Source organism: Malania oleifera, chromosome 6 (genome assembly GCF_029873635.1).
Source record: "Malania oleifera isolate guangnan ecotype guangnan chromosome 6, ASM2987363v1, whole genome shotgun sequence".
Classification (NCBI taxonomy): Eukaryota; Viridiplantae; Streptophyta; class Magnoliopsida; order Santalales; family Ximeniaceae; genus Malania; species Malania oleifera.
This window is the reverse complement of record NC_080422.1, coordinates 35363070-35390553: the sequence shown is the minus strand read 5'-3', so window position 1 is coordinate 35390553 and position 27484 is coordinate 35363070. Positions and strand designations below refer to the sequence as shown.

General features: G+C 38.1%; 1 protein-coding gene across 1 annotated transcript; it reads left to right on the top strand.

Annotated features, from left to right (window-relative positions):
• Positions 1 to 27167, top strand: LOC131157697 (uncharacterized). The gene is made up of 8 exons (XM_058112031.1): positions 1 to 802; positions 900 to 1872; positions 11746 to 11813; positions 11937 to 11995; positions 25178 to 25281; positions 25788 to 25860; positions 25948 to 26128; positions 26574 to 27167. Exons 1-8 carry the CDS (start codon positions 604 to 606, stop codon positions 26657 to 26659), a joined length of 1743 nt encoding a protein of 580 aa, XP_057968014.1. The 5' UTR covers positions 1 to 603; the 3' UTR covers positions 26660 to 27167.
• The last annotated feature ends 317 nt before the right edge of the window (positions 27168 to 27484 follow it).

Genomic DNA, 27484 nt, shown 5'->3' with positions numbered 1-27484 from the left:
ACGTTTTATGGGACGCATGATCCATTATGCACACGATTCTGTAAACTCAGTCGGGGCACGCGATTTTCTAAAAGCATTTTCACTAATGTATCAAATGGTAGAATCGCTGCGATCCTAAACAAAGACTCGACTCGATTGCACTGCAGATTTATTAGTTATTTCCTTTTGCTCATACATTTATTTATTTATCCTAAAAAATGGGCGATTAGGGTTCGAGGATTGAGAGCCCCTCTTCGATGGTGGATAGGAGAGCAAACTCAGTGGAAAGCGAGAACGCAATCGAAATCAAACAACAGACACCCATCCCCTTCAATTATCTGGTGCGTTGTAGGATGATGGATCGATGGGGGCCGAGGGCTATGCTCTGAGTCAAAGCATTCCAATTGGATTTTATTGTCATGAATATTGTTCAAAGTTCAGAGTTTTTGTTACGTTTCTTCCATCGAAAAGCTCCAATAATCAATTAACATCTGGGTACAATCCAAAAGCTCCAATCTCTTTGGTCCTCTCTTGATCATCGAAAAGTTTTTCTGGTTCCTTCTCTCGGAATTCATTTTTAGAAGTTTATTTCAATAATTTTGTTACCGCCTTCAAGAAAAGAAAATGGTTGCTTCAACTGCGGCGTCCGCCTCCCTCAAAGAGTATCTCAAAAGATATGAAAGCAACAATGAAGAGGAGAATAAAAAGAAGAAGAAAAAGAAAAGAAGTAAACCAGATGCGAAGGGCGTCCTTGTTGTGGACGAAGATCCCGTTTGGCAGAAACCCGTAAAACTTGGAGAAGAAAGTGGTGATGATTCGCCTGGTGAGAAAAATCAGTACAATTTTTATCTGCATACTACTTCCCAATTAGTTGAAATGTGTTTGTTTAAGCTAATAAAGTTGTCCCATCTCTATTTTAGATGAAGAGAAGCCCCAAATTGATGAGGACATTGAAGTTAAGCGGATGAAGAGACTAGAGCAGCTTCGATCCAGACGGCCCTATCACGCCATCTCTGAGGATGGAAGTGGTTGGGTTTCCGTTGATGCTCCTAAACTCTTGAATTCCGATGACCCAAGTTCTGATATGTCTCCACCTCGTCAACATAGGGCCCGGAAAGACACACCTTCGCCGGAACCTGAATTGAAGCCGTCAGGGTTGCAAAGAGATAGTTTTGATCTCTCACCGCCGCGGGAGCGGCGGAGATATCACCACACACCGTCACCGGAAGCTGAACTGAAGCCTTCAGGGCTGAGAGAAGCTACTGATTTGTCACCACTACAGCAGCGTCGGAGACGGTACCACACACCCTCACCAGAACCTAAAACAAAGCCTTCGGAGCTCAGCAGAGAAGATGCTGATTTGTCACCGCCGCGGCAGCATCAGAGACGTCACCACACTCCCTCTCCAGAGCCTAAACTGAGGGGTTTGGAGCCCAGCAGAGAAGATACTGATTTGTCACCACCACGGCAGCGGCGGAGGCGTCAATGCACGCCCTCACTGGAACCTAAACTGAAGGCTTTGGAGCCCAGTGGAGAAGATTCTGATTTGTCACCGCCACGGCAGCGGCGAAGACATCACCACACACCCTCACCAGAACCTAAACTGAAGGCTTTGGAGCCCAGCAGGGAAGATACTGATTTGTCACCACCACGGCAGCAGCGGAGACGCCACCATACTCCATCACCAGAACATGACATTTCTCCTCCTGGTCGAGCTCATCGTAGTTCTCCATATCAAGATTATTCAAATGCTTCCCCAACGGCAGATCTTTCACCTCCAAGGAAAAGCCGGAAGGACTTATCCTTTTTGAAGGAACGGACAAAAACTGGTTTGCTTAGTGGCCGAGATATCAAAGAAGTGAATGCAAAAACTAAGAAGGATGATTGGTTGAGGTAATTAATTTTTCTCCTAGCTAAATTTCTTCTTTATTTTTTGAAATTGTGTGCTAAGTGCTAACATTGTCACACACACTCACATGCTGTTTAAAATAATGATATTGCAGTTACCACCTGGAGTGAATCCATTTGCATAATCATATCAAGTGCATATGCATGATATTTTTACTTCATTTTAAAGAACAAAAAAACTATACTTACAAGTCATCAGTTATGAACATCGTTGTAGACTGATGAGATGTTTTTTCGATCCCTATATTTGCTAGAAGTTGTATAATTTTAGAATGAAAAGTCATGAGGTTTAATGCTTTCCCACACAATTTTGTTTATGGTTTCCATTAATGCAAAGTTTGCTACTATGCAGAGGGCCGTTAAGGTGCACTCTAGTTGCTTTATTGGGAAAACTCATTGGAGGAATTAACACAGGGCTTGGTGCATATGTATGGACTAGAATTGTTCACTCTATATGTGCATCTTCCTCATACAAATTTTTTTTATTCCATTCCATTCCTAAGTCCTAACCGGTTCGTAATAAACAGTGCATAAGATCATTCTGTTCAATTATCAGTTTTTTTTTTTAATTTAATGTTATTTTATGTTTTTTTGGGGTTACGGAGGATTGAATATTTAGCAAAAACCTTGTAAGTATGTTTCTACATGTCTACTTAGAACTTAATAGTCAATACATTTTCCTAGGCAGTTTTTAGTTTGTAGGTTTTGATGTTAGTGTTGCTTAAGAAGAATTGAATTGATTTCGAATTTATTAGTTTTTGCTTTTGGTAGCTTGAAATTTTGATGGTTTGAACTTTATGATATTAGCTATTTATTGACAGTAAACAAATCATGATATTAAGTGGCCCGTTTACATGAAAGCTATTTTTAAGTATTTTATGCAACTGTTAACCATGTTTAGTAAATTGGAAAACCTAAAAACAGAGAGATGTCACTTTCTCTACTTATAATATCTTTCAAATGCATCATAATGATGATAATACCCTTTCTATTGCTTACTAACATAATTTTTGTCGGTATCTTCCCTTTAAATTGGAGCTAAATACCAAATGCTCTTATCTTGTTATAAATCGATTAACCTTACAACCCCCCAAAGCTTTAATGAACAAATAAGCAAGTTGGTATTAGACTTCACATGAGTGGTTGTAACGAGCTTTTGCACGAATTTCTCCCAAACAAAATAACAATCAACTTTAATATGTTTTGTTCTCTTGTGGAAGAATGGATTAGAGTCAATATGAATAGTAGTTTGATTATTGCACATAAACTCCATTGGCTAAGAAAAGCCAAGTTCTTCCGACATGTATTTCAGCCAAAAACAATTCACAAGTAGTTTGAGCCATGACCCTATACTCCAACTCTTCACTCATCTAGGCTACAGCTAGGGCTGCAAACAAACCAAGCCGCTCATGAGCCACTTGGAAGCTCGAATTAGTAAGAGCTTGTTCATTATGTAAATGACCAGTTCCCAAGCCCAATTTTGATGCTCGTTTAATAAGCGAGCTGAGCCTAAACATGAATAGGGTTGGCTTGTGAGCGACTCGATTTGGGCTTGTTTAATGGGCTTGAATTAGAATAATTTATGAGCTAGTTTAATAATATTGAACTAGGCTTGATAGACTATAGTGGGCTTAAAACTAAGGATTATTTGCATGTAGGATTATTTGGCTCAAATTCCATAACCTTAATTCAGTGATAAGACTAATGCTTAAGGCCAATAGGCGAGCTTGGTGGGGCAAAGAAAACTCCAAGGCAGTATTAGTAAAAGCTCCTTTTCATCTTTTTGCTTAACAAAACCTCTCATCTCTTAAAATGAAAGGTTTCAAAAGAATCAAACTGTTAGTGAGCATCTCAGTAGCTTGCCTTGATAAAGGTTTGGGAGCCTGTTCATTTGCATAATAAACGAGCTTGAGCTAGGATATTAAAGCTTGGTTTGAGCTTGGCTCAAGCTTGAGTTCAATTAAAATATTAATGAACAAGCTTGAGCAAGCAAAGCTTCGCTATACTTGTTTGCAGCCCTCGCTACTACTGCTTGTTTCTTACTCTTTGAAGTTTGAACAATTTAGGTTATCAATAATACATGGTGCTTGGTCGTGAATCTCTTGTCGGAGGGTATCCCAACCCAATCTGCGTTTGTATATCCCTGAACATGAGTGTGATCTCAATATTGATACAAAAGATCTTGCGCCTTTGAGGTGCTGTAAAATACGAGTTACTGCATCTTGATGGCTTGTTTGGGGGAGAATCAAGAAATTGTCTCACAAGACTTGTAAAAGACATATTTGGCATAGTGACAAACAAGAAGTCTCCAGTGTCGTCCAAGACCTACCAACAATCACTCTCCTTCGGCAGTAATTTACTGTTAGGATCCATGGGTGTATGAAAAGGTTTGGATCCCAATGGTTCAATGTTTTGTTTTTTTGATAGCATCATAGCAAAAGAAAATCTGGAACAAACCAGAAAAAACAACAAAACCTATTGAAAAGAGAGAAACTCAACAAGCCAGCACATTCCTCCAATCTCTTTGAATCTCTTGTAAACTGTTTCCTTTGAAAAATCAAAACCAACACGACAATGATGCTAAAAATTGGATCTTATCCCAAACCAACTTCCAAATTAATTTTTTCCTAGAAAATATCCCTGCATTTCATCCATATCCCTCGTAAAATTGCAATTACACCACACCTCCATAAGGCTGCCCTATCTTTTCCTTCTGTCAAAACCTGTGAAAGAAATGGCTAACAACAATCTTCCACCAATACAGGGCATACCCGACTAACAACAACAACAAGCGTTAAGTCCCACAAGGTGGGGTCTTCCACCAATTTACCCAATCGAGAGCTTTTTCCTCTATTAGATTAAGGGCTATTAAATCGTTCCTCACTACCTCATTCCAAGTTATTTTAGGCCTACCCCTACCTCTTTTCATGCCAGAAACAATAACTAACTCCCCATTATGCCAAACAACTTAGTCCAAATTCGCCAAGCAAAGTCGCAGTGTAGAAGGAGATAAGAAGCTGTCTCAGATTCCTTGAAACAGAGCACACAAACATTAAGAGAAAGAGCCTTCAAAGGTCTTTTGATTTGCAACAAGTTAGTATTCATTTTATTAAGAACAACCAACCAAGTGAAAGCCTTAATTTTTGAGGGAGCCTTGGCCTTCCAAATTGTAGGGAAGAGCGAAAATGAAGAATTAGAGTGTGTCAAGAATTCAAGATTTGCAAGAGTACACTCCTAGCTAATCCATGGACCAAATGTGAACATCCCTGCCCAACGAAATATTAACTTCCATTCAATGAAGACAGCAAAGAAGACAACTCCTCCATCTCCAATTCTCCCTATCATTAAGAGGTCTCCTAAAATGAAGATTCTACAAAACTAAAGGACTACTCAAATTAATGGCCAAGTCTTATGTAGAAGATCTTGAATATAGTTCGTCTGTGACAAAACAATACCATATGAGATTTGGATACATTTATACGTATGAATTATTTCAATGGTCCTAAATATTTGGTCTATAGAAAATGCTTAGTGTTGGATACATCATTAGTAATCCAATATCATCCACATACAAAACCAACAAAATCTGATGCAGTATGACGATAGAATACAAAGTGATCGACCGCACACCATTGAAGGCTAAACCCAAGGACCACTACACTGAATGTGCCCAACCATGTTTTGGGGGATTGCTTGAGCGGGTATAAGGATTTTTTGAGATGACACGATAATGCCCACTCACCCCTAAGTAACAAACCTAAGTGGTTGCTCTATATGGACCTCCTGTTGAAGATCACCATTCATGAAGGCATTCTTTACGTCTAATTGATAAAAAATTCAACGATGAGTTGTGGCTAAGGAGATAAAAAGTTGGATAGATGTAAGTTCGACAATTGGGAAGAAGTCAAAATAGTCCAAACCATACACCTTACCTTTTGGCAAAAAGTTGAACTTTCAGATGAGCCACAAATCCATCAAGATTGACTTTCATGGTGTACTATGAACAGCATCCCAATAGTAGATTTTCAATTGGGAGAGGCATTGATACCCAAATATCCTGTAAAACATACATCTCTTCAACTATTGCATCCATCCCTTGAGAGTGGGATAAGGCTTTGGACACAAACTTGGGAAGGGACACAATAGATAAATTGGTAAAAAAAATAGTAGTATGTGGGTGTCAAGAAATCATAATAGACAAAATTAGAAATTGGATGTTGGGTAGTGGATACACTTGTGTTTACCTTCTTGGATAACAATTAAGAAGGTCAATATCTGGACAAGCTGGATCATTAGACAAGGAAACCAAAGGCGTAGCATTAGGATATTTGAGGGGGGTCTATTTCTTGTGTGTGTATGCATCTAGGCGACCAGAGGGATTGAATTAAAATTTGAGAGGAGGGTCGGGATGACACAATAGGCTATAATCCAAAAGAGTAGGTAGAGGAAAGGACTCATTAAGGTTAGTAGGACTCAAAAGGAATTGGAATAACATAGTCTAGACTCAAAGAATGTAACATTAGTAGATACAAAGAAACAATACAAAATAAGATTAAAATAGTGGTATCCCTTTTTAGTACAGGAGTAGCCCCAAAAAAAAGAACATTTGATAGCTCCAACTTTTCCACTCTTGGAGTTAATTGATGGACAGAAGATACACACCCCTATATACAAGGAGGTAGTGAGAACAAAGGAGGATTCAGGAAGAGGACCAAATATCAATGTTTTAAAAGGATCAATTAAGGCTTGCCTCAAGGCAAGGCAATGCCTAAAATGCCTTGAGGCTTAATCCAAAATGCCAAATCCCAAAAAGGCCGATGCGTTACACACTAACGCTTATGCATTAGCACAAAAGGAACACCTTTTGCGTTTTTTAGTTAAGGCTCATGCATGTTGGGTGTGACTTTCAAGTTAGATTTGGCTAGAAAATTTTAAATCCATGTACGCATAAAAGGAATGCCATAATATGGGTTGATATCTAAAACTCTCGAACCTCAACCTTTCCAAAATAATTGAGAGTTGTGTCATAGATCTTGAAAATAATTTGAACTTTGTATTGGTAAAACCATATCTTGTCCTGATTTATGTGATAAATTCAAGTTAGCAATTTTTGAATGTCCAACATGTAGTTTGCAAATTATATTTGAATATTTTTATATATGTATTTTTATTTTCTTAATTTTTTATTTATCTGTAAAAGATATGTAATTTATTTACATATTTTTATTTAAAAATAAAATTCTCAAAAGGCTTATGCCCTAGCGCCTTAAGGCTTTCGCTTCGCCTTTTGAGGGTTAAAATGCCTCGCCTTACGCCTTTGCCTTTTAAAACATTGTCGAATATGGTATTTTAGCACCAAGAATAGAGGATAGCATTTTGTTGATAAGAGAGCAAGCAATGAGAATGATATTACTCTAAAAAACTTTGGGAGCATTCATTTGATACAATAGGATATGAATGACTTCAAAGATACATCTCTTTTCCCCTCTATGACTTGGTTGTGAAGCCTAGGCACAAAATGATTGTTGATCCATACAAGACTTAGTTATATAGGTAATGAATTGGGTACTAGAGTACTCCTAGTATTAGCTCTAGGTGAATCAAATTGAGTTTCTATTGAAGAACAAAGGACACAAAAGATATGAAATAGCTAAAGATTGATCCATTATTAAGTAAAGCCAAGTCATCCTTGAGTAATCATCTACAAAAGCGACAAGATATTTAAAACCCAAATTTGATGCAACATGATTGGGACATCAACCATTAGAATAAACTAATATGAAGGGGCTGTCTCGCCCATTTATTGACTTGAGAAGCAAAAGGAGCAAGATGTGCATTCCTGATTGACAAAACTCTCATTCTAGATTTGGCACAAAATTCAAAGTAGGAATCAACTGTATTAACTTTTAGGGCAAAAGACACTAGCCTCACTTGAGGTTTGACAAAAAGTCAATGACCTCTCTTGAGGTTTTAAAAATTCCTTGTGAGGTTTCAAAAATCCCAACAACCTCTCATGAGGTTTGTCAAAAAGGCACAAGCCTCCCCTTGTATTTTGCTAAAAAAATAAATTTTTTGAGGGGAAGTCTGTGTCTTTTTAGCAAATCTTAGGGGAAGCTTGTGGCATTTTTCAAACCTCAGGGGAGGTTTGTTTCATTTTTGACAAACCTTAGTGGAGGTCCTTGGGATTTTTGAAACCTCAGGGAAGGTTTCTTTCTTTTTATAAAACCTTAGGGGAGGTGATGTCTTTTGCCCTAACTTTTAACTTGCCCAACGAAGTATGTCCAAGGTGACTGGGTTTGAAGTGGTGTTACTGGTGTAGGAAGTAGAAGGATATAGCAACTCAAAATGGTAAAGTTGCCAACCTCATGTCCTTAGCCAATTGCTTTTCACGTCTTCAAATCTTCAATAAGAAAATGAGTTATGATATAATTCATGGATTTTGTGATCTTTTTAACTGACATGAGACTAAATGTAAATTGAGGAATACACAAACAAAAAGCGAGAAATAGAGAGTAAGATTTATTGTCCCTATTAGTTATAGTGGTGAACCCATCCACAAGGGTAACATGAGGTAGGGAGTTTGGAAAAGACGTTGGTTATACCCATGGAGTTTAGAAAAGACGGTTATACCTATCATATGGTGAGTAGCTGCTGAATAACCGCCAAAGACTAGTGGGAGAGGTACTAGACAACAAGCAGCTGTAGTGTTACCCATCTGGGCAAGAGATGTAATGGGATTGAGGCTTGTTGGGGATACAGTAGGGATTTTGAATATTCTTCTCAAATAGATATAACAAAAGTACGCTATGCTGCTCCCCAATTGCTGAATAAGAGTGCAATATGCAATGTCTGCACACTGGCGATACATGGGGGTTTACCATGAAGAGCCCAACATTGCTCATTGGTATGACCGCTTAGTCTGCTTTACCATGTCCACAACTTCCTCTTTGATTTCTTGAACCACCTCAGGAACATCTACCACTCCCCCGCTAATAGCTGGAACCACCTTGTGTAACAAATATAGTCATCTAGGAATTTCTGGTTAGCAAAATCTCTGGTTTTTTTTTGGTTTCTGAAAATGCAACATCATCCAAAAATTGTTTAGCAACTTTTGTACTACCTAGTGTTTGTTGGGTTGGTTTCAAGCTTCTGCTTGTGCTCATAACTGTCCTACGGTTGTAGACATGCATAGGATTGTGGTTAGGGCTTGGTGGCAGTGGCTATTAGGGGTGTTCATGGTTCGGTTACCCAAACCAAATCTTTAAAACTGAACCAAACCAAAACTTTTGGTTTTGATGTTTTTGCGAACCAAAACTGATCGAAACCCGTTGGTTAATTGATGGTCCAGTTAATCGACTGTTTGGTTCGGTTATCCGATCCGAGCTGATTTTTAAATCATTATAGTTTTTTTAAAAGAAAAATTAGATATTTTACTTGGATTTTGATTTAGTATGTGCATTGACACGTTATTTATATAAATTAATCACCCAAAAATTATTTAGTGGATACTATTTTTAAATTTTAAGATATATTGTATAAATTATTATAAGTAATGTATAATATAAATAATATATATTGTAAATGAATACATATATCAGTTCGGTTTGGATAATTGTCGGTTCATGAACATAAAAATTGAAACCGAACCAAAAACTGAAAACCGTTAAAGGCATAAACTGAAACCGCATGGAACAAATCGGTTAACTGAATTTTCAGAATGGTTCAGACTGGATTTTCGGATTGGATCAATTTTCAAATATTTTTGAACTCCTCTAGTGGCTATGGCACTTAGGGTTTAGGTCTCTGGTCCATGCTCTCCAGTGTTTAGTAAAGTGGAAAAGCTGATCGCAGTAATAGGTTTCCCTCTCTATTTATAATGTGTCAAATACATCACAATGATCATAATACCCTTACTGACTCATGTGTACTAACATAAGTAATAGTACTAGATAACCAATAACACTAATAATTGTCATCCCTGGAAATCCAGAATAAGCTTGTAAATGCATCTGGTCTATATACTATGCTGAAACACTAGGTGTTGTACTCGGATTCATCTTTTTATTTTAATTTCCTTTTTGTGCATTGTTTTCTTTTTAATGAACAAATAGCCCTCCTATTGTGATTATAACTGTGTTCTTTATTTGTGCGATTTCTTTTGGGTTTAAGTTTCTTTTCTACATCATGGGCATGGTAAGTTTTTCTATTTTGTTGTTTCCCTCTTTTTCTTTTTTTTTTTGGGGGGTTGGGGTGGGGGGGGGGGGGGGTTGCATAATTACGTTTGCAGAGATTGGACCTCCTTTTTGACTTGATTATGCTGGCCAAACCAATTGATAAAAAATTTAAAGGACTTGGACATGGATTAAGAAAATTAAAGTTTTTATTTTGCTTCTATTTAGCTAGTTTATTTTTCTTTCTTTTGGGATCCAAATCCTCCAGTAATATCCTGGTGACATGTTTTTTTAATGGTCCTTGTGAAAAATGATCTCAATTCTCAACTCTTGGATTGAAAATTCATTTAATTCTTAAATTGTAGATTGAATTTGGGTCACATTCAGTAATAATTCGACTGGTAAATGTGGTCAAACTCAAAAATTAACTTCAATTTGGGTCTTAGATACTAGGATGTGGGTGATGGTACTATCATGATAAAAAGAAGTCGAGGACAATGGAAATGTAGGGATGATGATAGGACTGAGGTAGAAGAGAATGAGGCAAGGGTGAGAAAGCTACTCTTAAGAGAAAGAAAATATAGAGAGAAGCTTTGATGTGAAAGAGAGATGGGCTGAAGGTTCTTAAATGAGGTAAGTGAGAGGGACATGGTATTTACAATGGTGATAAGGTGAGCATTTGCCAAAGAGTATAATGCCATGAAATGTCTTAGCCAATATCAATGAAATGTATTGTATCATTGGTTACTGGTGCGGGGTGATAGGAAGCGATTTTTAGTAAGGGAAAGGGTTAAAGAATGCCATGTGTTCAGGAGTTGCATATGGGCAGTATTTGAGCTAACCAAGAAAATTTTGTGTTTGGGCTCCCCTTAATTCATACCAACTTGTCCAGGCCACTTTTCATGAACTCTCTTACATTCATCCCAAGGCCTAGGGTCAATTAGGGACCATGCCACAATACCGTGATCCCCTTTTTCTGCAGTCTGCCGATCTGATATCTCCAAGCCTTGAGTTGTTGACTACTATGTTTTCAACTTGATCAAAATTTTCTATTTTCAATCATCATTAAGATTAGTCAAACAAAATAACAGCAATGAGCGTGGGTCTATAAATAAATGCAGCCTTCTATGTGTGCCTTAGAGTATTTTTTTTTAATAGAAAAAGAAGACAATTTTATTAAACTTGAGAAATGGAGTACATGATTCGAGGACAGGAGTCCTCAACCAACTAGAGAAGTTGAAACAAAACCAAAAAAAAAGTGTAGAAATTACCAAAATAGGAAAACCAAAAATACAATCCAAAACTCAATTACAAGAGCACTGCCTTCCAATATCTAGTAAGGCCAGACAGGGGTATACCCCTAAAGAAACACAATTAGTGCACTGAGGCTTGGAAATTAGGATGCTTAGACCCATTTTATTCATCTATACAAAGTTTGCTCTGTTTTTCTTCTCTTTATGTTTCCGTCTCTTCTCTTCCCCTTCTTGTTTATCTCCTCTGATTCTCCTATTCTTCTGATTTTGCAGTGCCTTTTTTAAATGTCTTCTTGTTTTATATGATAAATTAGTTGAAAATTAGAGGAGAAAAAGTTGAAGGGGGTTTTATATGTGTGATTCATTTTGTTTGAAAATTTTCTTGGATTAGTCTAAACTTTCTTATTACAATTTAATGCTGTCCATTCTTGCAGATTTAAAGATATGGATCCTTCCATAAGTGGACGAGGAGCAGAGCCTGTGTATCGTGATAAGATAACTGGTTAATCAAAAAGCCAAATTTGACTGATCTTTTTTTTTTTTTTAAAGGGTACACATAGGTATGTGTGATTTGTAGTTGGTAGTGCATGATGTTTCTGTTTTGTCTCACTCAACATTGCTGCAGGAGAACGTTTATCTAAGGAGGAGCTCTTGAAACTGCAGAAGAAAGAAGAAAAGCCCAAGGTACTCCTGGAATGTCAATATGTAATGCTCGAGAGGTGCTATATTGTGATTTTCCATAAGAAATTTGTCAAAAGTTTAAATTCTTATATTTTATGGATATTGATACAATCTTTTTGTTCAAGGTTGTGATTTGAAACTCTGCATTGAAATTATCATATGAAATCAGTTTGAAGTTCTAGTGGGGGCACAGAGGCACTAGAGAAAGGGGGGTTTTGAATCGTATGAGTAAAATTATAAAGTGTGCAAAACAGTTAATCAGAGGATGTTGCTCAATCACAAATAACAAACAAATAATAAAGAAAAATAGGATATAGAGAGAAACTATTTTGTAGTTAGTTCAGCCACAAGGAAGCCTACATCACCTCCTCAAGAGCTTGTTCCTGGCTTTCCACAATATGTACAATGTGCATCCACTACACATGCATCAATCCCAATCAACAAGCCTTGGATTCTCAACCCTTAAAATATGAAGAAAGATCTCTCTTTCAATCTATTGTAAAATAGAAGTGGTGAAGGAACAACTTAACGCTGGTCTTACAAAAATGAGTTACAAGAGAGAAAAAAATGGAATTTCATTCACTTCACTCATGAAGGATAAGTTGCCTCACAGAGCACCTAATTCGTTTCACATTCATTGCTCTCACCTGCATGTTTTTGAAATTTCTGTGGCATTTATGGCCACCGAAGGATCTTAGACTATTCTATCTTTTTCTTTTTTGGCATTATAGTAACTAGTAAGATACTAAGATGGGATGCTCCTTGGGTTATTGAATTGACTTCAGTATGGTGCTTTTTCTTTCACAGAATAGTGTGGGCATCGGGAAATGCTAGGATGATGGAATTCCTTGATTCTTGAATGTGAATGCTTTTATTGGTCTCGTTTTTACTTGCGGATCCTTTACTTGTTTTAGTTCAAGAGAGAGCCCTTATCGAGAATTGGTAGATTCTTGATATCAGCAGACTAGGAGGAGCACTACCCCAAATTCACTCAAAAAGCTTTAGTCTAGGCCTTTTTATTAATCACTTCCCTATGCTTTTGGATGTGGAAGGAGTCCATTGGGGTCCAACTCCCTTTTTCTTTGGAAATATGTGGCTCTAACATTAAGGCTTTAAAGATCTTATCAAACTGTGCTGGTGTAATGTTCAAGTCGAGGGCTTTGCAAGTCATGTGGTTGCTGCTAATTAAGGGGCTTAAAGAAAACCTAAAAGGGTTACTGTCACTTTTGGACATACCTTCCTCAAAGTTCTTGATAAAAAAGAGGTGACAATGGGGATTTCTAGTGAGAATAAAGAAAGAAGGTTGGTGCTCAGAAAAGTACTGTCTGACACTATTCGTACGGAGGAAATTACTTGGAGATAATTGTCTAGGGCACTTAGGCTTAAGGACAGGGATCATTACACAAATTTTTCTCCAAACATCAATTGTGCATAGAAGATCTAATGTTTGAATAAAGTTGAGATTGATAAGGAAGTTCTTGAAGAGTATGGAATGTAACCTAGGAGGGCATTTTCAAAGTCTCTAGGGATCTTTAATTCGAGCCAGCCATTTGGGGACCATAGATTGAGGATATTATCTTCAACCAGATGCAACTTTCGTTAGGTGATTGGAAAATCACTTTAGGTCTTGACACATTGAATGATTGCGACGGTGATAAAGATTAAGGACTGGATGACTTCACTAGAACTTTTTTCCAAGCTAATGCAGTCGCAGCAGCGTGAATAATGAACAAAATAACAGTGAGGGTGCTGCAAGGGGAAAATAGAGAGGGAAATAGAGGAGAGGGGTGGGGAAGATGAAGAAAATAGAAGGAAGAGGAAGAGAGGAGGAAGGAGATACAATTGGGGGAAACACGAGATCTCGTTCTCAATTCAAATTCACAAAAGGTAACTTCCCCATGGCTATGACACCCTACTTATAAGAAAGCCTAAATTACAAGAAATTACACACAAACTGCTGAAGATACATGAAATTAAAAAAGAACCACTAAACACATTTATTACAAATCAATCCCAAATACAAACAAGCCTACTACAAATTAAACTAAGCACACATAATAAACTACCCATTAACTAAACACGTTTGGGTATAACACATTTTTTACAAATCAATCCCATATACAAACAAGCCTACTACAAATTAAACTAAGCACACATAATAAACTACTCATTAACTAAACACGTTTGGGTATAACACCCAACAATTCCATGATCCAATTCTTTTGAATTAATCTCCCACGAGGGCCTATACTATGGCCTGACTTTTTGTTCTACATCATGTAGTTAAGGTGTTTGAAGACTTTCATGCAAATGGCAGATTCGTGGACAACCTTAATTCTTCTATCATCGCCTTGATCCCTATTAAGGGAAGGGCCGTTAATATTAGAGATTCCAGTCTATTAGCTTAGTGGGAGTCTGGGACACACTTATAAGCTAATCTCCAATGTGCTAGCCTTGAGAGTAAAGAATTTTTTTTTATTAGTAAAGAAAAAATTATTGAAAAGGCATCAAGGGGGTGTCAATCTGAAGTACAGGAAATCAGCCACCCTAAAAGGTGTCACAAAAATCAAAACTCACATTGTAATCATTTGCTAGGAGTCCACTATGCCGACTAGTGACTGTAGTAAATCACTGCTCTTTGTGCTCTAAAGCGGTGAGATTGAATTTTAAAAACTCTCCTCTTCCTCTCTTTCCATATGCACCATAAAATTGTGAGAGGAATGAGTGACAAAGCCTTTCTCTTTTACATTGTTGCCTGAATCCCTCTCTAGGCCCAGAGCTCCCCTTATACAGAACTAGCAGTATACCACCGTTGTTTGGTAAGAGCTAGAGTCGTATTCCAAAGAATTTTGGTCCAGGGGCAATGAAGAAGGAGGTGCTCAACTAATTCTGCATATGCCAAGCAAAGGGGGCATTTGTTGGGCACGGAGAACCCCCTTCTCTGCAAGCTGTCTGTGTCAAGATCTTACCATGAGTTGTTTCCCAGGTTAAAAAGGCATCCTTTGAAGCTGTAACTGTCTTCCAAATTTGAGACCAAGGGTATTAAGTGCTGTTGGACTCTAAAGGAAAGGTCTCTTGTGGAACAATCTAACAGTGAAGACCCACTTCTTAATGTAGGGTCCAACTTGGATGATTTGGAGTGTTTTGATGCTGCAAATTGTAAAGATTGCCATAGAAGTCTATGAGCTAATGGAGTTCCTAGTCTTCCACATTTCTATGGAAGGGAATGTTCCAAAAAACCCCTGGATTTGGTGACTAAAGGTGCTTACTGATGTGGGCATCTTTGTCGCAGGCCAAGATGTAATGGCTAGAAATAAGGCGCTAAAAGCCTCCTAATCTAGCCACTCATCATCCCAAAAATAAATGTCGTCTCCTTTCCCTACTTGGATTCTAATACAAGAAAAGAAGTCATTCTAGCCTTCTTGATGTATCTCAACGCTCCTAGACCATGTGCTCCTATGGCAGCTTGGGAGATCCACCCATTATGCTCAAGCCCATATTTCATGGCAATGATTCCTTGTCAAAGATGATCTTTCTCTATCATGAATCTCCACGATCATTTCCTGAGAAAGACTTCATTGAAAATGGGGAGGGACTTCAAACCCAAGCCTCCTAAACAAATAGGTTGTTTCTCGATGCTCCATTTGACAAGGTGGAACTTGAATTGCTTCAAGTCTCTTGGCATATAAACTGGACGTGGCAAAAGGGACATGAAATAAATGGGAAGATTTGTTATGGTGCTTTTTAATAAGAGTGAGTTTACCACTTTTTGACAAAAAATTCCTTTTCATCTTGCTAGCCTTTTTCCGAACTTCTCAATAATATGGTCCCACACTCCATTATCTTTGAATTTTGCTGCAAGAGGAAGCCCAAGGTAGCTAATAGGTAAGGATTGCATTTTGCAGCCCAAAAGTCCCCGCAAGGAAAGTCTTCCTAAACTATGACCTATTGGAATAATTTCACTTTTTCCAAGATTTACTTTCAAACTCGAGAAAGCCTCAAATGCCGCCAAACTACATTGTGGATTTAGAATGTGGAGAGGGTCATCCTGACAAAAATCAATGGTGTCATCCGTGAATAAGAGATGCGAGACCTCCTTGGTCCTTCCATTCTTGCCAACTCTGAGGTTCAACACCTCCATCACCACAACGAACAAGAAGGGTGAAAAAGGGTCCCTTTGTCTTAGTCCTCTGAAGGAGCAAAAGAGAAGTCAACAAGGCACCCATTGATGAACACTGGAAAGCTTGGTGTATTGATGCAATGGGTGATCCATTTGCACCATCGCTCCCAGGCCCCATCCCTCTAAGAAGATAAAGAAGAAAGTTCCAATTGACATGGTCAAAGGATTTCTCCATGTCAAACTTGCGACACCACATTGCTTTTCCTTTCCCTCTGATAGGTATCCACCACTTCATTAGTGATGAGGGCTGCATTTATGATTCTGTTTTCCAACCACAAAGGCAAGTTGATATTGACTGATAACTTTCTGAATGACTCTTTTGACCCTCATAGCAAGGACTTTAGAAATGATCTTATATATACTTCTCACTAGGCCGATTAGACGAAAGTCCTTAATATTAATGACCCCAAATTTCCTTGGAATCAAAGTAAGAAAAGTGCATTGATGCCATACACAAATCTACCTGGATCTAAAGAAATGCTCAAAGGTGCTGAAAAAGTCTTGTTTGAGCGCGCCAAAATTTTATTGGAAAAAAAGATAAGGAGAGCCCATTCAAACTAGGTGCTTTGTCTCCATTGCAATCTCTGATAACTTGGAGGATTTCAGCTTCTTCCAAAGGTCTCTCTAGCCACTCCGTCGTTGAGGGGCCGGGAGATTTAAAATTGATACTACCCACTACAAGTCTCTAGTTTTTTGTTTTGAAGTAATGAGCTTTATAGAACAGATGCCTCCCCCCCCCCCCCCCTCTTCTTTTGATTTCCTCTTCCTCAAGGTGTTCTCCCAAAGTTCAATGTTGGACATTGTGTTTAGTCTATGGTGAGCATTCTCTATTTGATGGAAAAATCTGGGGTCTTGATTCCCCTCCTTGAGCTATAAGGCTCTAGATTTTGCCTCTAGAAGATCTCTTCAAGGCTAATAATCTCATCACTCCTTTTTCAGCAATACCCTTTTGCCCTTTTGTTGGTACTGATCTTTTGTCCTAGCTCGTCAAGATCCTTGATGTCATTAAGAATAGTGTTCATTTTTGCTTGAATATTTCCAAAGGTACTCTTGTTCCACACCTTGAGCTTTGCTTTTAATCCCTTTAGCTCTGATACTAGCATAAAGCTAGCTTTCCCCTCATTTTAAAATGTGGACAACCAAGACTTAATGAGATCTCCAAAATTATTGTGCTTTAACCACATGATCTCAAAGCGAAAAGGGGTTGGCCCCCATTTGACTCCTCCCATGTCAATGAGAATCAAGAAGTGGTTTGAAGTGGGTGTGGGAAGGATTCCCTCATTGGTTTTGGGAAGTCTATTTCCCAATCCGCCTAAATAAGGAATCCATCAGTTCTCGAGAAAGAAGGTGGTTTTCAAGTGTTGGACCAAGTGAAAGACTCCTCCACCCCACCCCCCCCCCCCCTCCCCCCGCCCCAAAAAAAAAAAATACATTGATGAAGTCCATGAACTTTCTCATGCAACTAATCTCCGCTCCGCCCCCACTTCTTTTGTGAGGATAATCACCATGTTGAAATCTCCTCCAATAATCCATGGTGTGTCCCAACAGCTTTTAATTTCCAAGAGCTCGGTCTAGAAAAGGTTTCTAGGAGGTCCTTCACTTGGGCCATGGACCCCTCTACGAGCCCATAGAAAATTGTCATCCAAATCTTTGAACAAACACAAGACAGAGTAAGAGTTGATGGATTGATCCAACATATCCACAATATTGAGATTCCATAAAACAAGAATGCCTCTTGCATTACACAGAGTGTCAATGGAGACTCAACTGCAGTCTCCCCTCCCCTAAGATCTCTAACTAAAAGTTAATTCATGTTTTCTACTTTGGTCTCTTGTAAAAAGACAATGTCGCGTCTCCAATCCTTAAGAATGACCTGATTAGACTTCTTTTGGATTTATCATTTAGGCCCCTCACATTCCATGAGATGATTTTCCTTAACATGATTTAACAATGCAACCCAGACTACAATTTGACTCGACCATATTTGTGCATCCTCCCAATTTGTCATAATTCACTAAACATTCCAGGCATTTTTGCTCCCTGTTTGTATCTAGTTTCCTGTTGCTGCCCATTGTATTAAATTGTGCCTCCTCTCTCACCTTTTTTTTTTTTTTTCCCTAGTCACCTCAAATAGTCTCAAAGCCCTGTCTGTCTTCAAAGCCATAAAAAAAAACACCGATGGCTTTGCTGACCATTTTCACCTTCTGCAGCGCCCAATTGGATTCCTGTTCCTTTAAATGTTTGCTATCTGGGTCTGACCCAATCAATGCTTCAAAGTTGCGGCTGTCCTTTACTTCCGTAGAGTTGGGGCTGATTTGTTGTAAAGCCTCACAGAGAGTTGTGGAGGCTAGAAAATCAGGGTTAGATCAGTGGTTGCGGCTTTTGTAGGTGCTGATTCCAGCTCCTCAGCTTCATGTGATACCACAACCTGAGGGGTAGGGGTTCCTGCAAAGGGGTGTTCCTGAGGTTAGCCTCCATCCCTGCTGCCTTGGCTGGACTTTTGTGTAAATTGAAGGACCTGAAAGCATTGGGTTGGACTGATGAAGAAGGTGTGAAGGCTGGGAGGCCAAAGGAAAGAGCCCTCAAACAAATTGATGATGCCCACCGTCGTGTCTGCTCCAATTTTGACAAATGGAGAAGTTCTTGGGCCTGACGGATTTTGGTCCAGAAAAACCAGAACCAGAGAAGCTTCTGCTCTTCTCTACAACACTTGCAAAAGATTGCATGCCCCCAGTCTTCTTCCCCACCTTGTATGACCCTTGTGGTTGGTCAGCTCTGATAAGTTGTATGGATTCACCATAGTGAGGGCAATAACAGTGAGGGCAAGAGCGAGTTGCTGCAGGCTTCACCTAGGTCAAAGGAGCTTCAGGTGGGGCTGAAGCCTTCTGTATCTCCAAGTTCAAGCTGAGCAATGAAGGTATGGAATGCAATTTGGCCTTGAGTTTCCAAAAAAGTCATTCCAGGTCAGCAACCATATCGGATAATTTTTTCCGCCCCTTCGAATCAAATCCTTCTGGAAGAGCAGATGTCTCCGACCATTCCTGTTGGTCTCCAAAAGAGTGAGAAACCTGCCATATTTGTTGAATTTCTAGTTTAACAACCGGGTTTTATCCCTGTTCCTCATTCTGCGAAACCACGATGAGGTCAGGGAGAGGCTCTACTCAAAGTCTAGAATTCTTCCCATGCTCGAAGGAACCAGGTGAGCTCCTCAAACTCCAAAAAAATTGAAGTGCAGTGACCTTTACGACACTCCTTCAGACTTGGGGTGTTGGTTTTCTCACCTTCGATAAACAAGTCGGAGACAGGAGGGAAGGCAAGGACTCCCACTGGTGCTGGGAGTGAGAGAAGAAAGAGGGAGAGAGGAAGGGGTTTCCAGGCTTGGGGGGGAGGTGCAAGGTGGAGGAAGGGGCCACGAGTCCTTCTGAAGCTCCAACGAAGCTGAGGCTTCTTCCAAGAAATTCGGCAAGAGAGAGTTTTGAGGGGGAGGAAGGGTCTCGAGTCCCTTTGGGGCTCCAATGAAGCTAAGGCTGTGAGGCTTCCAAGAACTTTGACAAGAGGGAGCTTTGAGGGGGAGGAAGGGGTCGCAGAATAGGCCAGGGCTTGGACAAAGCTCCTGCACGAGGCTGAGAAGGAGGGATCCAACGAAGTTAACTCTGCAGGGCTTCCCTGGTTTTTGACGAGAGTTAGCTTGGTGGGAAGTTAGCAACGAGGCTTCTAAGGTCTTCGACAAGTGAGAGCTTTGAAGCTTCCATCTTTGAGCTCTTTCTAGTACTTTTACGCACATTTAGATTCTCCGCTTGGATACAATATCCATGATGGGATCAGCCTCCTTGCATTCTTAGCTATGAGGATGACAGAGCCATTAAGGGCAGGCAGTAGACCATTTCAAGACGTCACAGTCAAAGAAAACACGAACACACACACCCACGCGATTGAAACAAAAGAAACAAAAAGCCTTCAAAGTGAAAATGTGATTGGTAAAGACACTGGGTGATGTCACCATGCATTTGTTGAATGGAGACAACTCATAGATGCTGCATTCATTGCTTAAAAAATTTTGGACATCCAAATCAAATCAGGGAAAAAAGATAGTGAGCATGCATGACATGGAGAAAGCTTTTGATTGTGCTTTTTTGAATTTCCTCTATGTTTTAAAAGATGGGTTTTGGAAGCTTATGGTGCTGTTGGGTTGAGTGTGGTATCACTACATATTCCTTTTCCATTCTCATAAATTGTAAAGCCCTTGAGGTCATTTTCATTCATCTAGAGGCTTACAATAGGTAGAACCTTCGTCTCTCCTTTTCATCTTAGCTGTGCAAGTTCATGGCACTCCTAAAAGCTATAGGAGGACTCATTGGAGCTTAAGAGTGAGCAAACCGAAAGGGAAATGGTGATTTCTGATTTTCTATGGATGATGTCATTTCTTGTGTAGGGAAGGGGCTAGTAAATCCATAACCTTAGATTGCATTCTTATTTTCTTCAAAGTTGTTTTTGGTTTGAATGTCAATTTGGGGAAGAGTGTACCTGCCCCACTAGGGGATGAGGTCCATGGTTGGATCTTGGCTGGCTTGTTCAAAGGTAAATGTAGTTGGGAGCCCCTTTTTAAAAAAGTTTGAAATAAAGACTGGAAGTGTAATTACTTCCCAAAAGGTGGAATACTCAACCTTATTAAGAGTACACTCAAATCTCCATGATAACTTCATGTACCTTCTTCCCTTTCCATTTTTGGTGGCTAAAACACTTGAGGATATCCTAAAAAGATTCCTTTGGGGTAATACAGTTGAGGACTTTAAATATCATTTAGATATGTTGGGGTTGTTATTAGCAAGGGGCAATTAGTTGCGTACTTAGGGGTTAAATCTCTAACCTTGTTTAAGAGATCCCTCCGTGGAAAATGATTCTGAAGGTTCAAGATGGACAGCAGGCACTATTCAATATTCATGGAGGAAATTACTGTTGCGAGGTATGTCTTTGAACACAATGGGTGGATCTCTCAGGAGGCTAGGGAGACTTGAGGAGTTGGTCCTTGAAAATAGATTAGAAGGGGGTAGAATTTTTTTAAAATTATTGTTATTGTTTTTTGGGCTTTCATCTATTACGAAGTTGGTAATGACAATAACATTCTTCTGGCATGACTGATGACACTTGGTGTGGGCTTACTTGCTAAAACTTCAGTTATCTTAACATATTCAACTTGGCTTGTAATAGAGATTCTTTGATGAGGATGAACATTTATTTTTGGGCAATGAAATGGTGGAATATCCCTTTTTTGAAAGGAATGCTCGAGGCTGGAAATTTGAGGAATTAGTTTGGTTTCTTTGGCTGCTGATACATAAATACTAATCATGAACCTGAATGAGTGCTGTGGGATGTGGATGCCAAATGATGGGGTAAGTCAAGAGGGCACAATAGACAAGATTAGACATTTGGGATCAATTACTCAGTTTTTATTCCTATTTTGATGATATTTCCTGGTAGTATTTTTAGCATGGTTGTTAGAATTGTATGATTCGAATTGAACAGGCTGTAAATTGAGTCGAATCGTTAGGGGAATTGATTGTGGAACTGAATCGAATCTGATTTGAGCGATTCAGGCAGTGAATCAATGAATCAAATCGAATTGTGCAATTCGATTGATTCTGGTCTCTCGCACGTACATGTCCAACTGGTTTAAAAGCCAATAAAAACCCAATTTTACCCATATTTTTTTGCATGATTTTGTTAGTTGCATTTACGTAGCTTCTGTCCCAAAGGAGAGAAGAAATGAGACCTTTGGCCTTCCCTTCAGCACGAACCTTGTTAACCATTCCTCTGTGCTTTGCTTCTGCCATTTAGATTGAGCTTTGAAGGACTACCAGTACCAATCTTCTTCTCTATTGTTCCTTTTCTGAAATAGAAAAAAGAAAAGAGAACCAGAAGAGGGGCTGGTTGCTCTTTGTACCATTGAAGAACCAGTCGGCACTCGGCAGTTGAATCAGGGGAGAAGCTGAGAACGAGAAGACTCAGTGCTGAATCTGCTGATAGAGTGATAGATAACTAATAACTTTATTTGGTTTCTGTCAATTATTTAGTCATTTTTTATATTTTAATCAGTTTTCTGTATACTTTTAATTTACTTTAGTCTTTTTCTACTTGTTTTTGTTAAAGTTTTAAAGAAAGTCTATACATTAGAAAAATGATAATTTTTTTTCTTATAAAACACAATAAAGTCAAATCTTTATTGCTTTTAATGACATATTCTTTTAAAATATAGTTTTAAAACCACAAAGTTTAACTTTTTTTAAATATTTTCTTGTCTTGAATGATTGAATCATTCTCTTATTTTTTATTTTTTATTTTTTAAAGAATGCATACGCTCGTGAAATACTTAAATGTTAAATATAATGGACTATTCACTATTAAACCTTGTGATATTTTATTATTTTATAATATTCAATTATTCATTAATCATTTTACTTTATAGTGTTATACTCCTATTATATTATATATTAATATACAGAATAGAGAGTTATAAGCTTATAATAAATTAATAACTAAGTATTAATTAATATAGTTATAGTATTATATATTTATATTATTTTATTATACTTCTTTAGTTGTTTCTTACTACTTTTAAATATGTTATTCATTGTTTATTTGTAGGTTGAAAATTGAAATTTGACTTGGAAAGTTTGTGCTTATTTGATAGTTTGAGTGTTAGAGCATGGGAAGATGGCTTCTAGTTCAAGTGCTAAGCCTAGAAAACAGACTTCCAAGACAAAGAGTGAAGATCCTACATGGGATCATTGTTCTCGAATCAATGATAATAGGATGCACTTGAAGTGCAACTATTGTGGGCTTGAAAGATGGGGTGGCATAATTAGAATGAAGCATCATTTTGTGGGGGATCATGACAATGTTGCTCCTTGTGATAAGTGTCCATAATGGTGACGGAAAAAATAGTCAATCTTTTTGGAAGGAATAAACAAAAGAATATTGACAATGAAAATTTTTTTTTTTCAAGAAATCGGAGAACAAGAACAAGAATTTCAAATTATAGGAGGACAAAGATGAGGCACCAAGGATGCCTTTGTAAGGGAAAAGGAGCAAAAGGGAAAGGGTTTAAGCAACAAACCTTGAGTGCGTTTGTGAAAAATAGGGAGCCGGTGGTTCAAAGCATTTGCCAGTTTTTATATGGACATGCTTTACCATTCGACTTGGTGAAGAGTCCATTATTTGCATCAATGATGAAGATGGTTGGGGAATATGGAAAGGGATTGAGCTCCCAAGTTATCAGGAGGCTAGAGCCACATTTTTGAAGAAAGAAGTTGATAGTGTCAAACAAATAATGGAAAAATACAAGAAAGAATGGGTGAACACCGAATTTACTTTAATGTTGGATGGATGGACTGACAAAAAACAAAGGCATCTCACAACTTTTCTTGTTAATAATCGTAGTGGCATGGTTCTTCTCAAATCAAGAGACACTTCAAATGTGGTGAAGGATGCTTATAAATTGTTTGAATTGTTTGGCTCATTAGTGGAAGAGATTGTAGGGGAAAATGTGGTTCAAGTGGTGACAGATAGTGCCTCAGCTTGTGTGGGTGCCTGTGAGTTGCTAATGGATAAGAGGAAACATATATTTTGGTCTCCATGTGCAGCCCATTGCATTGACTTTATTTTGCATGATATTGGAGATTTGCCTATCTTTCATAACACAATTCAAAAGAGGAAACATATATTTTGGTCTCCATGTGTATCTCATTGCATTGACTTTATTTTGCATGATTTTGGAGATTTGCCCATCTTTCATAATACAATTCAAAAGGCTAAGGAGGTGTGTGTCTTCATTTATCGACACAAATGGGTGCTTAACATGTTTAGAGAGTTTTCTAGACAAAAAGAATTGAAGAGAGCTGGGGTTACAAGGTTTGCTACATCTTTTCTCACATTGAAGAGTTTTGATGAAAACAAACTTGCTCTTTGTGCCATGTTTGCATAAGAGCAGTGGACCATGTGTCAATATGCTTTGAGATTGGAAGCTAAGAAAGTGGAGGCCATATTATTGTGTGATGATAAGTTTTGGAAAGCAATAAAGTATTGCTTGAAGTGTGTGAACCCACTTGTGAAAGTTCTAAGGCTTGTTGATGGTGATGCGAAACTGGCAATGGGGTATATGTGTGAAGCCATGGATAGAGCAAAAGAACAAATTGCCCAAAACTTTAATCATCAAAAGACCAAGTATGATCGTATTTGGAGCATGATTGATATGAGATGGGACTTGCAATTCCATAGGCCCTTTCATGCAGCAGGATATTTCCTTAATACGAGGTAAGTTACATTGTCCAAAAACTAAATCAATTCGATAACATGTTATGTGAGCGGTAAGCCTATTACCTATGCATTCATTTTTATCACTTCTTTTATTTGTAGTTTCCAATATAGTGATGGCTTTAATGTGGACATGGAAGTCAAAATCGGTCTATATAACACTTTTGAAAAAAATGTATCTGGATGTTGAAACAAGGATCAATATTGATCAACTATTGGAAAATTTCAAAAAAAACTGAAGGGATGTTTGGCTTAAGCATGACTACTCTAACAAGAGACCATAAATAACTCGGTATTATATCAATCCGATAGTTGCCTACTCGTCTTTATGATAATTTTTTCATTGTTTAGTTTTTTGTTTTTGATTTATCACCAAAAATATAATATGATGTTATTCATTTGTTTTGATCATATCTATAGCTTTATGGTGGGAGCATAGTTGTCAAATTGAGATTCGAATCATGAATCGAAATTCCAATCTAGATGACCGCTTGTTCTTGGACAATGTTTTCCAGGATCCTTCTGCCTCACTTATAGTTGATATTTTCAACAAAGTGTTGTTGAAGGGGTTGTTTAGACACTGCAATTTTTTGAATACCCCTTCTGGAGCTTTTCCCCTTGCAACAGAAATATATTGTGTATTATTTTTTAGCTTGAGAGTTTAGTTATTTGTTGTGGTTTGAAAAAAAAATCAGGAAAAGAAGCTGGAGTGGGGCAAGGGCTTAGCTCAAAAGCGGGAAGCTGAAGTAAGGCAGCTTGAACTAGAAGTTGAGAAGAACAAACCATTTGCCCGGAGCAGGTAAATCTAAAGAGTTAAAGCAGTGACAAAATTGTAGTTTGATTTTAACATATTCTTGTGGTACCGGGACACTTTAATTTGACCTATCTTTTGTTAAGATCCTTTCAAAAAAGAATGTAATATTCTTTTTTATCATTTTCTCCTCGACTTTTTTTATATTTTGGGGACCATTTGATTAAAATACAGCCACCCATAGTCTTAAGGACAAATGATTGTTTTCTGTTTATGGCAAATACTAATGTCTAAGCAAAGCAAGCAGGTGTATTTGTCTACTAGTGGAAACCTACAATTTGTACCTCTTGCTTTATGTGGCTAGTCTTTTGCTGTGCTATGTAATGCATGCACTTGATTTTTGTTGAATCCTAAGCTGGAAAGATTTGGGATATCCAATTGCACCTTTGGTACAAGAACATTCATAAGAATTATTTATGAAAAAAATGAAGTTACTTTTTGATTCACCATTGTATGCATGTGGCAATCTTATAAATGCATTTTTCATTTTGCAGAGACGACCCAGATCTGGACAAAATGTTGAAGGAGAGAGTAAGATGGGGTGATCCTATGGCACATCTGGTCAAGGTAATTGAGCGACTGATTTTTCTGGTGACTTGAAGTGGTAGATAGTTCTGCTAAGAGTTCTGATGTTTTCCCCACAATGTGTTGCAGAAAAAGCATTCTGAGTCATTTCTGCCAGACCTAGGGGATAGTGAGAAGATGAAAGAATCAGGCTTTATAATTCCTCAGGACATTCCTAGTCACAGCTGGATAAAAAGAGGATTAGATGCAGCACCAAATCGATATGGTATCAAACCAGGGAGACATTGGGATGGGGTCGATCGTAGTAATGGTTAGTTTAGTTCCTCTTGAACTTTAATCTAATCTGTTTTTCCATTTTTACCTTTTGGAATAAAATCTTCCTTGAAAATGGGTGCAGAATTCTTTTTGTTTTCTTCATTGCCATTACCTCATTAATGTGGTAACCTTCAAATTGAGGTTATGGGCCTGTACTATGTTGGCCATAACAATTTCTTTGACTAGGAACATAAAAAAGTTTGAGCAAGTAACTAAACTATATTCTATTAATCAATGTTACTAATTTTATGTGTTCACCAATGATAATAACCATAACCCTATGTTTGGGAGAGGTCTTAGATTTGGATTTGTATGGATTTAGACAACATATAACTGAAAATTGTATTAAATTTTGTCCAAGTGGAAGGGTTTGAAATTCATGTTCCCAAATGCAGCATAATAGTAATGATAATAATATGCTGTTATCCATCTTATTGTAGGATATGAGAAGGAGCTATTTAAGAGGATGAATGAGAAACAGGCTACCGAAAGGGAAGCTTATCTCTGGTCGGTGTCTGACATGTGATTTTGAGTGTACTTGTGGTGTGTGTACCTGTTGGCTTTCGTGTGTCTATGACGACAGCCAAGTAAGATTCCTGAAACACATGGGAACAATGTTTCTTATATGTAAATCAGATGCATTCCCACTTCCCGGCGATGGCTTGTTTGAAGCTCCTTAATTGTTACCAGGCAAATCCTAAAGAGTTGGATTGAAATTGTCTGCGCGAGGATTAATTCTGAATGGACATGGTTAAGGATACCAATTGCCAGTTCAGGTTTCTTTTGGGAATTTCTGAATTTCTGTGTTTGTGCTTTATATGTATGGAGTCGGGAGGATAGAATTTAGTTATAACAGAAATATAATGTCGATCATTTGATCATTTTTTCCCCAGCATTTTAAAATTCTCTCCTTTATTGTAATATTTCCTGTACCACTGTGGTTTGCCCTCCATTTTATACCTGTTGTACCAAATACAAGGAATGAAGGCATGGACTTTGTAAGTTCTATGATTAAAGAAGAATATTTCTATAAATGAGGCATGGTTGATTTCTGGCGTAGGTTTCAAAGAGACCAAACAGGCATACGTGGGCTAATTGGCAGCAGAGCAGCTTGTTACTTTATCCATTTTGTAATTTGTTTGAACTTGATTTCTAGTTTTGCTGACATTGCTCCGACTAACCATCATCTTAGGGTTGACGCCAGTGCCAATAATTCTTCAAGTTAGGCCTCGCCCGGATTACACTGGAGGGATTTACTTAAAATGCTATTCCTAACAATTAGTGTGACATAAGCTTATTTTTTCTTCTTTTGAATTCAAGATGAATATGAGAACTCTGAATAAAAAACACT